At 35.8% G+C, this 12,575-nt stretch overlaps 2 protein-coding genes across 3 annotated transcripts in view; one reads left to right on the forward strand and one right to left on the reverse strand.

Moving 5' to 3' along the window:
• Window positions 1–392, reverse strand: part of LOC125652522 (recQ-like DNA helicase BLM) — a 44,716-nt gene extending 44,324 nt beyond the window's left edge. Inside the window, exon 1 of one of the 2 annotated variants that reach the window (XM_048881808.2) lies at window positions 255–392. In XM_048881808.2, coding sequence (XP_048737765.2) covers window positions 255–310 — 56 coding nt within the window. In that variant the 5' untranslated portion in view covers window positions 311–392. The remainder of the gene's footprint in view (window positions 1–254) is intronic. The other variant, XM_048881809.2, reaches the window with a different exon arrangement.
• On the forward strand, window positions 336–7,094 carry LOC125652525 (60S ribosomal protein L36-like). The gene is made up of 4 exons (XM_056139243.1): window positions 336–466; window positions 1,084–1,187; window positions 6,484–6,618; window positions 6,989–7,094. Exons 1-4 carry the CDS (start codon window positions 403–405, stop codon window positions 7,076–7,078), a joined length of 393 nt encoding a protein of 130 aa, XP_055995218.1. The 5' UTR covers window positions 336–402; the 3' UTR covers window positions 7,079–7,094.
• Window positions 7,095–12,575: the final 5,481 nt, after the last annotated feature.

A 12,575-nucleotide genomic window follows, 5' to 3' on the forward strand; every position in this document is an offset into this window, starting at 1 on the left:
TCGTTATCTGGGACTTTCGGGTTTCTGTCGTACTACATTTACCGCTTACCTTTTACTACCCTATTATCTAAATAGTGGGCACGTATATTTACATATGTCAGTTATTCACATATGTAACACACACACACCCACCACCCCCACACACAAACACCTGTGGGCGCTGTGATAATTGGTGTTCTCGTTGATTGTGCAGCCGTTACATGTATTACATGATGTAAACCTGCACTGGTGTATGTACACACTGGTGATATTACCTGGGACCTTTTGCATTCATTTTGGAAACTGTATTACAAGATATTTCTGAAGTCATTCATCTCTAATCTCCTCTGCTCCTAACAATCAGAATGTGATCAATTGATCAGTCGTCTGACCCTGCACAATTACCATTTTATAACTGGCGCGATGGCGCAATTAACTACGGCGAGACAACTCTACTTCCTTTTCCGGTTTTGCCCACTGTCAATCGGTAAACTTTTCCTTACTCCGATGAAAATCTTTTCAATCTGAATGTGTCTAAACGATTCCAGGCTCAAAGTTTTTTAAATCATGAAGCTTTAACAATTAGCTAAGACACTATTATCAGATTTGTTCATATATAAGGATAGGAAAGTGGGGAAAATGCCTTAAATACATACCATGTTTACCTTAATAAACGCGAGCTTGGAAATGTAGACATCAAAATGTTAAGGTTTTGAAGCACTGATAGTACAATGTGGGGAAATAAAGCAATAGTATTAACTATTATTAACAGGAAGACTATGCATTTGGTAATGGAAATATTTATGGGTTATAATACTCTATAGGAGTTCTAAATCATAAAATTGTCCATGAAATAACTCGAATTGCCTCTAAAATGAAACATGTATGACGGGAAGGTGCTCGATATTGAAATGACGTGAAGGAACTATGTTGAAACTATAGATATTCAATTAATTCTACATACCCTCTCTTATGAAATTGATCCCTAAAAACTTGGACTTGTGTGTTCAATTTTTTGAGAATGTGTTGAGAGTATATGTATATTAACTCTACATACCCTCTCTTATGATGTTTTAATAGGAGTTTGTTTTTTTTCTTTTACAGCAGTCATGGGTATCAAGTATAATATGGCTATTGGCCTCAACAAGGGCCACAAGTCTATTCTTTTGAAGGATGGCAGAAAAACAAGGCCTACAAGAAGGAAGGGGGTATGTTTTTGCACTCTGTGTTGGCACTAGTGTAGAATTATCTCTAGCCACTCTGTGTTAGCACCAGTGTAGAATTATCTCTAGCCACTCTGTTAGCACTAGTGTAGAATTATCTCTAGCCACTCTGTGTTAGCACTAGTGTAGAATTATCTCTAGTCACTGTGTTAGCTAGCACTAGTGTAGAATTATCTCTAGCCACTCTGTGTTAGCACTAGTGTAGAATTATCTCTAGTCACTGTGTTAGCTAGCACTAGTGTAGAATTATCTCTAGCCACTCTGTGTTAGCATTAGTGTAGAATTATCTCTAGCCACTGTGTGTTAGCACTAGTGTAGAATTATCTCTAGTCACTGTGTTAGCTAGCACTAGTATAGAATTATCTCTAGTCACTGTGTTAGCTAGCACTAGTGTAGAATTATCTCTAGCCACTCTGTTAGCACTAGCGTAGAATTATCTCTAGCCACTGTTAGCACTAGTGTAGAATTATCTCTAGCCACTCTGTGTTAGCCCTAGTGTAGAATTATCTCTAGTCACTGTGTTAGTTAGCACTAGTGTAGAATTATCTCTAGTCACTGTGTTAACTAGCACTAGTGTAGAATTATCTCTAGCCACTCTGTTAGCACTAGTGTAGAATTATCTCTAGCCACTGTGTTATCACTAGTGTAGAATTATCTCTAGCCACTCTGTGTTAGCACTAGTGTAGAATTATCTCTAGTCACTGTGTTAGTTAGCACTAGTGTAGAAATATCTCTAGCCACTGTGGCTAATTGGGTCCAATTTTCATTAGTCACTTTTCATTTTCTTTAGCCACACTAAGCGAGAGAAAAAAAAGATTCAAAAGATTTTTATTTGCAAAACACACTGAATTTCATCACTATCTGAGGGTTGTCAAAAATAAAAAGGGGGAAAAATAGTGAAAACACACTATTTCAAGACGGGAACCTGTTTACAGTGTTTGTAAGAAAAAGTCATGTACTCTAACAAATTTACTAACAAAATACCATTTACTATTAGATTCTCAACTATATTGCCTAACCCCTTGGCCTTAGTGCACGGCTGATATAAAGCATATAAAGTGGTATTCTCTTTAGAGAAGTAGAGAGGCATAGCCTACATCGACTTCTCTTCGCAAGCATTCATATTTTGATTCTGGAAAACGTGTAAATGCCGGAGTCGGTGACAGTTTATGCTTCGACCGACGTTTCGACTCGGATGTGCCTGGATTTACGCAATAGACAAGTTGTTTTCAAACATTTAACAGTAATGCTCAAAACTGTCACAAAGAAATCAACACTTACTTGCTTTTAATCCATTTTCAACATGCCCCTGTCCCGGGTTTAAATCACAACTTTGATTACGTCAGCCTGCTTTTCTCTTAACTGATCCCCAATTGTGACAGCTCCCAAGACCAGTTAACGTAAACCTGGGACAGGGAACATGTTGAAAATGGATTAAAAGCAAGTAAGTGTTGATTTCTTTGTGACAGTTTTGAGCATTACTGTTAAATGTTTGAAAACAACTTGTCTATTGCGTAAATCCAGGCACATCCGAGTCGAAACGTCGGTCGAAGCATAAACTGTCACCGACTCCGGCATTTACACGTTTTCCAGAATCAAAATATGAATGCTTGCGAAGAGAAGTCGATGTAGGCTATGCCTCTCAACTTCTCTAAAGAGAATAATAAAGTGGGTGTATTGTAATGTCATTAAACCCCTTCAATTTTGAGAAATAATTATGATAATGTAACAGTAAAGGAGAAATGTAGAGAGCCGTCCAACCGGAAATTAATTCGAACCTATGATTGTCTGCACGTAATATACCCATGGTTTGCTATGTTGTATACAAATCAAAATTCTCTTTCCGAAAAAAAATATTCATTCCATCTGGTCTTTAATTATCAATTATGGTATAACATGTTTTCATTTCAGTGAAAGATTCTCGAGCGCAACTTTAAACAATCTACAATCAATCAATTGGTCATGGTCACTGGGTTTTTTTTTAAGAACCGTGCCATTTTGTTACTCAATAGTTGATACGACACATTCCGATTATAACTCCCGTCCTCACCCGTCACCTTCTCAAACTTGACTGACTCCGTCATTATGTATTTAAACGGTATCATATGAGAGTTTCCAAATGACAAAAACATTTAAATAAAAGTTCGAAGCACAAAACGGAAATGAAAGTAGAAAAATCTCCTTTGCAAGGCATCAAATTATCTCGCCACATGCTGAAGTGGCTATCAGCTAGCGCTAACACAGTCACTGATTTTAAAAAAATATATAAAGAACTATAGCTTCCTTTTTTATAATATGGTGTTCATATGAATTGTTTTATTATACTCATCATCTTGGTGATATTTGTAACCAGAATTTTATAGGTTTTATGGGGCTTTGTTGCAATAAAAAGGTGTAGGACAAGATTGAAAAATCAATTTGTGTTGAGAACACTTACCCTACAGCGAGATATTCTTGCGAAAACGGAATTTTCCATCTTTAGTGAGACTAATTATATCCCGTACATCCGAGAAAAACACCCATGGAGTACATCTATTCTTGTTTCACATGTAAAGAAAATGTGCTAAAATGTCTGATACTTCTGCGAATATAGAAATCAAAACAAAAACATTCACGATGTGTATTGGATTTCAGTCTTTTTCCCTCTTACGCAGCAATGTTGATATGAATTTTCTTGACTTGTCAATTTCTTAAAGACAATTTGCTTCATGTTGAGTGTGTGTCACACTTGTTCAGCATTGCACGGAATTTGCCATTATTTTCAATCAAAACACCTCTATGCTTATATGGCAATGTTTATTTTTTCGCTGAAGAGGGATAATCGCATTTTAGCGAGATCTCGCTATAGGGGAAGTGTTCCCAATCTGTTATTCTGTTACATTTACATGTTGCAGGTATGTCATAGATATACTTGTCAGAGTTTGCCATGCTTTATATCTCAACAAGTTTAGCCTAGAATTTAAATCTTAGTTTTAAATGAATAATTTTGTATTCTTTGCAATAACCAATGTTGGCAACTTACAAAAACATATACTGACAGCTATGACACATTACCGTTAACTACATTTTAGGGACATTTCACGCTATATTAATAAGTGTTGCACTAGTTACATAAAACTCATAGTACCCTTACTTTGCTATAAAACCTCTATAATTCTGGTTTAATATATCACAAGGATGATTGATATGAAGGATATTTTTAACAAGTCATATAAACACTATATTATACAAAATAACCTGATGAGTTTTTTCATTAGTAGTTTCAATGTTTGTGATTATTTGCTGTCTGAACCTGGAGGTCATGTTAGGACAATGTGGAAGCTTTTGAGTATAATTTGCAAATGAAAGAATTACAGAGGCTTATTAATTGTAAATATGTTGGTCTGGGACCTAATGTTCTCACCTTAAAATGATGCATTGGGCCAGTGAGGAAAGAATGAATCTACAAAAAAATTTACTGTCAATATATTTTTTTTTAAAGCATTTCAGAAGCCTGTAATTAACATATCTTCAAAGCTGGTTTACAAAGTGCGATATGGGGATTAGTTCACCACAATAAGTCACATCACTGCAATGTTTTAGTCTCATTTTGAAATGATACAGGTCCATCAGTTGGAGTATGACAGCGTGGCACAAGATCATGAGTAAACAGCAGACCTGTGACAGAACTGTCATGCCACAACTGGAGATTTGAAAATTTTCAGCTGGAGTTTTGGTCTGATAACTGGAGATTTTTTATCGACATTTTTGTTTTACCGTTTTTGTGTGTTCATTGGCTAATGAAATCATGCTACTAGTAGTTTTTTGTGTTACAAGTGTCTGAGTTCATAATCATCAGATCCTTTTTGTGTTGAGAACATTGATAATTCCTTTTTTGTGTTAAGAACATTGATAATTCTTAAGTCAATACCTTAAAAACCACAATTAAAAGGAAAAAAATTGTTATATTTATATATTTATTACAGAGATAACAAGTTATAACAATTATCACTTTTCAGAAAAGTTGACCAACATGTTAGATCTTGGCCTACTAACAAATTTAAGCTCACTTGAGATTTCAGCACTGGTGAGCTAAATAGTATAAAAAACATGTTCTCACATAAAAGAACTACATTGCATATCTGAAAACGTGTTTTTTTCTTCTTCAGTGAATCGTGTAGTGAACAAATATATGTTACAAGACTTGGCCACGTACTATTTATACATGCATGTGTAAATAAATATTGAGAAAATTCGAACTGTGCACACCCATCGTCGTCTTGCCGTATCCATCTTTGAATATACAGTTCAGTTAGAGATAATCCATTCTAATACAATTGTGTCATTCTGTCCACACATATTACGAACATCTTCAGTGCCCACTTTCTTTTCCCACCTGCTCCTTACCAAGTTTTCAACAGCATCAAAGATCGTCCGACTTCAACTGTCGGTATCACTTCCTAATCACCAGAGCGTGTGCCAAAAACAATCTTTTTAATCATCCACTAATTGTTTATTATCACTAATTGCTGTGTAATCATAAATAAACTCCTCAAATGGCTTCAGTAATTACTGTACCCTCGTTAATTGACGTTTACCTGTGCAGTCACTGTGACAGAAAAATAGACGACTTTCGATTGTCTCGGGGTTTTTCCTTATCAATATCGAAAAATGGCGCTTAGAAAATTTGTGTTGTTGAAAATTTGAAATGACGGAAGATTTTACATTTTAACTGAAGGAACGGAAGGGGGGCTCAAATTCGGGAGATTTTGTCTTCCGACGGAAGAATCACAGGTCTGAAACAGGGTTTTAAAAAACCTACATATTTTATGTTTACCGAAAGCATGAAGCCTCACTGGGGTCAGAATTGTAAAACCATGGCCCCTTAGTATTTGGGTTCTACTTCTAGATTGGGACTTTGGCTCATATTGTAAAATTTTATGCTTCAAAGGTTGTTATGTAAAATGAATTTTACAAGTATGATAGTCTTTGAACCAGGGAGAATTTAAACCATTGAATTGGTATTGTGAGGGATAAGGCCAAAAAAAATGTGTTCATGACCCTTTTTCTTTAGCCATGGTGGCTGTGCAACTAATTCTAGTGATTGTGCTGGACCTTTTGTGTGTAGTATGTACTGTTAACTACATTGTTATCAAAGTAAAAGTAAGAATATAGGAGATCAGAAGTGAATGAATTACAAGACTGTGCACAATCGATGGTTACATCATTAAGATTGACACTACTATTTTATGACAGGATATGTCTTGTTTGGAATACAAAAAATCATCTTCATTTCTTTCAGGCGTTAACAAAGCATGCAAGGTTTGTCAGAGATTTGGTGAGGGAAATTACTGGATTCACTCCATATGAGAGGCGCATGCAGGAATTGCTGAGAATTCAGAAAGACAAGAGAGCACTCAAATTTGCCAAGAGAAGGGTACTAAAATAGTATTGTTTTCTAATCTGTGTTAAAATTATGATTGCTATAGCCCTTGCCCAACTGCTTGAAAATTTCCCCAACTCAATTTTTTTCAAAGAGCTGTTTTTGCAAATTTATCCAAAGTTTTATAGAGTGTGTATCACTGTTTTCATGGTTTCTAGAACATGTAAGCCACAAACAGGTTTTGGTTAATACATATGGAGACATTTGATATGGAGTTGGTAGAGAGAGAAAAAAGCTATTTTTAAAGGTGGCCTGAATCTAATCTGCCTGTAGTATAACTGAGGTTATTGTGAACCACTGAATTATTAAAATCGATAGCCATCTTTACACAGATACAATCTACAATGTTACTTTTGTATTGCAGCTTGGATCACACATTCGTGCCAAGAGAAAGAGGGAAGAAATGCAAGCTGTCTTACAGAAAATGAGAAAAGCCCAGAAAGAGCAGAAATAAAGTTATCCCCTCTGTATCATTGTGTTTATTATTCATTTACAGAACCGGGTGAATGAAATTGGTTGCATATGGAACAATACTAGTTCAGTGTATTAGAAGTGATGACATAGAAATGCTGTAAAATCGCTTATATTTCTCGAGATTATTTCTGTGATCATGTCTTGTCAGCTAACCATTATAATAATTTCCATGTTCTGTGAGTTCTGTTATTTCTGGACTAATTTGTGAAACTTAAAATTCTGAAAGACTGTTTTTGCAGCATAATTTTTCATGGCCTTTAATGGCTTTATCACATTTACATCTTTTACAAGGGAGTTAGATACAGGTACTAGAAAGTTTTGCAGGATGCGAGGTGTTCAAGGAAAAGGAGGAATAAAACATCATGGCTGGCTTCATTTGGAAACTTGAATGAAAATATCAATGCATGCATATTCCAATTAAGAAGGTATACTCTACATCGTCATAATGGCTGACTTCCTTTTAAAATATGGATGAAAATATAAACATCAGCAATATGTCTATTCATTCCCAATTTCATTGTGTAGCTCAGTCGGTTGGCACATTGTCTGTAGATCTCGAGTCGAGCTGGGTTTTCAATTTTTAGCTGAAGGGAGCTTTTCTGAACAAAATTTGTCGGCGTCGTAAAGTTTTAGCATTTTCGACTTCTCAAGAACTGCTGGGCCAATTTCAACCCGACTTGCCACAAAGCAGCCTTGGGTGAAAGGCTGTCAAGTTTGTTCAAATGAAGGGCCATGTCCCTTTCAAAGGGGAGATAATAGGATGGGGGTCATTTAAAATTTCTCAAGAACCACTGGGCCAGAAAAGCTGAAAATTACATGAAAGCTTCCTGACGTGGTGCAGATTCAAGTTTGTTCAAATCATGGCCCCCGGGGGTTGGATGAGGCCACAATAGGGGATCAAAGTTTTACATACTAATATAAAGGATAAATCATTAAAATCGTGGCCCCCGGGGGTTGGATGGGGCCATAATAGGGGATCAAAGTTTTACATACTAATATATGGGATAAATCATTAAAAATAAGAACCACTGAGCCAGAAAAGCTGATATTTACATGAAAGCTTTCTGACATATTTCAGGTTTTAGTTTAGGATTGGAAGATCAAAGTTTTGCATACAAATATATAGGGAAAATCTTTAGATATGAGCCAAGGTGAGTGATTTGGGCCTCTTGTTGTCAGATTTTTTTTCTACTAAAACTGCATTTTTTGACTAAATGAAGTAAATATGAAAGTTTTCAATTTCAAAATATTGTTTAACATATCCTCCACTTTTCATACATATCCAATTTCTCTGATGTAGCATACCTCCTTAAAATCCAATTGCCTAGCTCGGTAGTTTAGTAGGTTTAAATGTGGACCACTGATCTGTAGTGTGTGTTTGAGTCTAGCAGAGGTTATAAATTTTTCTCGTTTTATTATTTTATTTTTATCAAAGTTGCGTAGCAAATCTCTGCTTTTAAATTGGCGAAGGATGGACGGTCGGCATTCACAATTAGCTTGTCTGATCTCTAACTTTCATACTTTTTGTAGCATCTTTGTGAGACCAACATAACATGATCATATCCAATGAGGAAGGTTCCTATTTATTCAAAGGTCACTTTGTCACTAAATGCCATAGATTTGAGCTTGTCCGGTCTCTTAACTTTCATGCTACTAGGGGCATCTTTGTGAAACTTGCATATCATGATCACATTCAAAAGAGGAAGGTTCCTATTGGAGGTCAAAAGGTCAAGGTTTCTTTGTCACTAAATGCCATAGATTTGAGCTTATCTGGTCTCTTAACTTTCATTCTACTTGGTGCGTCTTTGTCAGACTTGCATATTTTGATCACATCCAAAAGATGAAGGTTCCTATTCATGTTGAGGTCAAGGTCTCTTTTTCACTATATACTGTAGATTTGAGCTTGCCTCTAACTTTTTACATGTACTTGCTGGTGCATGTTTATCAGACTTCAAATCCTGATGGCATTCAAGATTCATGTTGCTTTTGAAATCCAAAGGTCAAGGTCATTATCACAATAAATACCTATTGCGACCATTCAAAGCTTCATACTTATAAACTATATTAAATACGTGCATGTTTTTACTTCGTGAATGCAAGCGTGCATAATTTTCCAAACTGCAACTCGGACATACGCATCTTTGATGCGTTTTAGCGATTTTTAAACTAAAGATAAATTTGTAAATATCCTACTTTCCATCAATGTCAAATTTCTCTGTTATTCTTCCTTGGGACAAATTAATTTCAGTTTGACTGTTATGGGTCAGAATAAATCTAGAATTCAAAGATTTGACTATTCGCAATTATTCAATGACAGATAACAATTATCAACTTTAAAGTAGGTGTAATTACTGTTCACAATAACGGTATCTGATGCTGGTTTACAAATGAGTATTTCTCGCATTCGAGAAAATAAACCAATCAATCTCCAGTCTAAATGCAATTCTGTAGAGTGCATATGAAATGCCTGATGAGTCTTAACGAGTGCTTCTTACCACACAGATTTATACTCTGCACTAAAAAAAAAGATTGCATGAATAGAACGCCCCGTGGAGATCTGGGTTAGATAGTCTTCAAACAATGGGGAAAATAACGTGTTGTAAGACGGGGAAGGAAGAATATCTGGACCGGGACCCCTGCATTACTAGTCGGGTGCTCTAACCACTGAGCGTCACTTTAACATAAACTCAAATAATTGAAGATACATGTACCACTAATTCATTTGATGCGCGCAACAATGCATTCAATCATATATCTCTTCAAATGATTCTTCAATTCTGAATTATTGCGCGCACTAGATGAATTGATGATAGCATTAGTTATCCTGCTGATGGGCGCTATAGTTGAATTGTTTCTCTCTTCGAATGAATTGATGTCAACGCGCGCTACATTTAAAGAGAACATTAATTCAATGAATGCACGCATCAATTCAAATAATGCTGAATTATTGCTTTCTAATGCTGAATTATTGCTTTCTTCTATTGAATTGTAGGGCGCATCGATCTAATTAATACGAGCAATAATTATATACATGTATCTTCAATTCAACATATCCACAATTAAACTAATGATCTCTTTAATTAAATATGTTGCTCTCTTTTCTTTAAAAGAATTGATCCGCGTATTAATTCTTTATACAAAGGCGTTGTAAATAATTGGATATATATGGAGCGCCAAATATCATCAATTCAATTATTGCTCTCTTTAATTGAATTGTAGCGCACATCAATTCAATTTTTGATATCTTTAATTCAGTTAAAGCGCGCATCAATTCAGCTGAAGGATTAATGCTAATCATCAATTCAATCAATGCGCGCAATGATTCAGAATTGAAGATATCATTAATTATTGTTCTCATCAGTTGAATTAATGCGCGCATCAAATCAATCATTGCTCTCATCAATTGAATTAATGCGCGCATCGAGAAATAAAATGAAATTATTCGTGAAAGCGAAAATAATAATTCAGAATTTTGGAATGTAATTTAATTAAACATATTTTATTGAGAAACTCAATAGGATTGGGCAACAGGTATAGCCTATGTAGGCCCTCTCCCAACTTGACCTTTGACCTAGAAAACATCATAGAGTTTTGGAATGTGCCTCTGGATCCAGCGAAATTCACACACAGCATAAGTTTTGATGCGATATGATAATGGCTAATGGACTTTAAAAATGGTGAATCTAAAAGTTGGAACAGAGATTTCTACTAGGGGGAAATATCGTTTTAAGTGTTTCGGTGATTTTTCTGATATCTGTGTTGATTCTTACTTAATTGTAGGGAATTTAAAATTAAATTTGTATCTCTTTGACCTGTAAAGTGCGAAACGAAATCTACCGAAACGAAACCTAACGAAACGAAACAGATTGTATAATCGAACTCTTTTAATTATAATAATTAAAAATGGTATCTTAGGCCCCTGTGAAAGTTACCACATATAAATAAAATTCGCCTCCCCTTTGATGTAGGATTTCGGTTGACTGATACAAAGTTTTGAAAGTTGGAAATATCGGAAGTTGAATAAATACCATGTGCAATTAGTTTCGGATCCATAAATTTTAGAACGGAGGGTTACAATTTCAGAGGTCTGGGGAAACACACACTAAACGAGGGGTGGGGTTCCCGGCGTTGGATCCGCCTTTGGGTATAGATACATTATTTGAAGAAGCTGGTGTCTGAGAAAGTTGAAAGCAGGAAGAACTTTTAACCCCTTATTTTATCTCTAACTGCTGAGGTGCGAGTACTTTCAATAATGGAAAAAACATTAAATAGTATACCATATTATATGAATGCAATTCGGTAAGATATACATGTATTATCAAAAATTATTATTGATATGTAGTGAGTCTAAAGATAACTCTATACATTTAGGATGTTGCTAAGACGGGGACGCGGGGCGGAAAACGGAAATGTTTTATGCAATATAAGGAGGAGGTCAGCATTTTGTAAAATCAAAAGGCTTATAAACTAAGGAAGCAGAAATTACAAAGAGAACCGGAGGACATACTTATAATCCACCGTTTGATATACTACATACAAATACACAATATCCACAGTGTACCTGTAAAGTGCGAAACGAAACGAAACCCAACGAAACGAAACCTAACGAAACGAAACAGATTGTATAATCGAACTCTTTTAATTATAATAATTAAAAATGGTGTCTTAGGCCCTTGTTAAAGTTTACACATATAAATAAAATTCGCCTCCCCTTTGATGTAGGCTTTCGGCTTGACTGATACAAAGTTTTAAAAGTTGGGGGGGGGGGGGGTAGGTAAGCACAAAGTACATAAATATCATGTGCAATTAGCTTCGGATCCATAAATTTCAGAACGGAAGGTTACAGTCTCACAGGTCAGAGGTCTGGGGAAACACACTAAACAAGGGATGGGGTCGTCGGCGTTGGATCCGCTTTTGGACATAAATACATGTTTCAGTATTTTTTGCTCTAAAGACAAATATATGTATACATGTGGATATTGTGTATTTGTATGTAGTATATCAAACGGTGGATTCTGAATATGTCCCCCCGTTCTCTTTGTGATTTCTGCTTAAAATTCCCTCGTTCTTAAGCCTTTTCAGTTTACAAAATGCCGACCTCCTCCTAATATTATTGCATTAAAAAAAATTCCGTTTTCCGTCTCGTTTTCAATTCCCCGTCTTAGCAACACCCCAAATGTATAGAGTTTTTCCATTATTGAAAGTACTCGCACCTCAGCAGTTAGAGATAAAATAAGAGGTTAAGAGCTCTTCTTGCTTTCAATTTTCTCAGACACGAGCTTCTTCAAACAATGTATCTATGCCCAAAGGCGGATCCAACGTCGGCGATCCCACCCCTCGTATAGTGTGTTTCCCCAGATCTCTGAGACAGTAACCCTCGGTTCTGAAATTTATGGATCCAAAACTAATTGTACATGGTATTTAATCAACTACGGATATGTACTTTGTGCTTACTCATCCCCCCTCCCCTCCAACTT

This window comes from Ostrea edulis, chromosome 5 (genome assembly GCF_947568905.1).
Source record: "Ostrea edulis chromosome 5, xbOstEdul1.1, whole genome shotgun sequence".
Taxonomy (NCBI): Eukaryota; Metazoa; Mollusca; class Bivalvia; order Ostreida; family Ostreidae; genus Ostrea; species Ostrea edulis.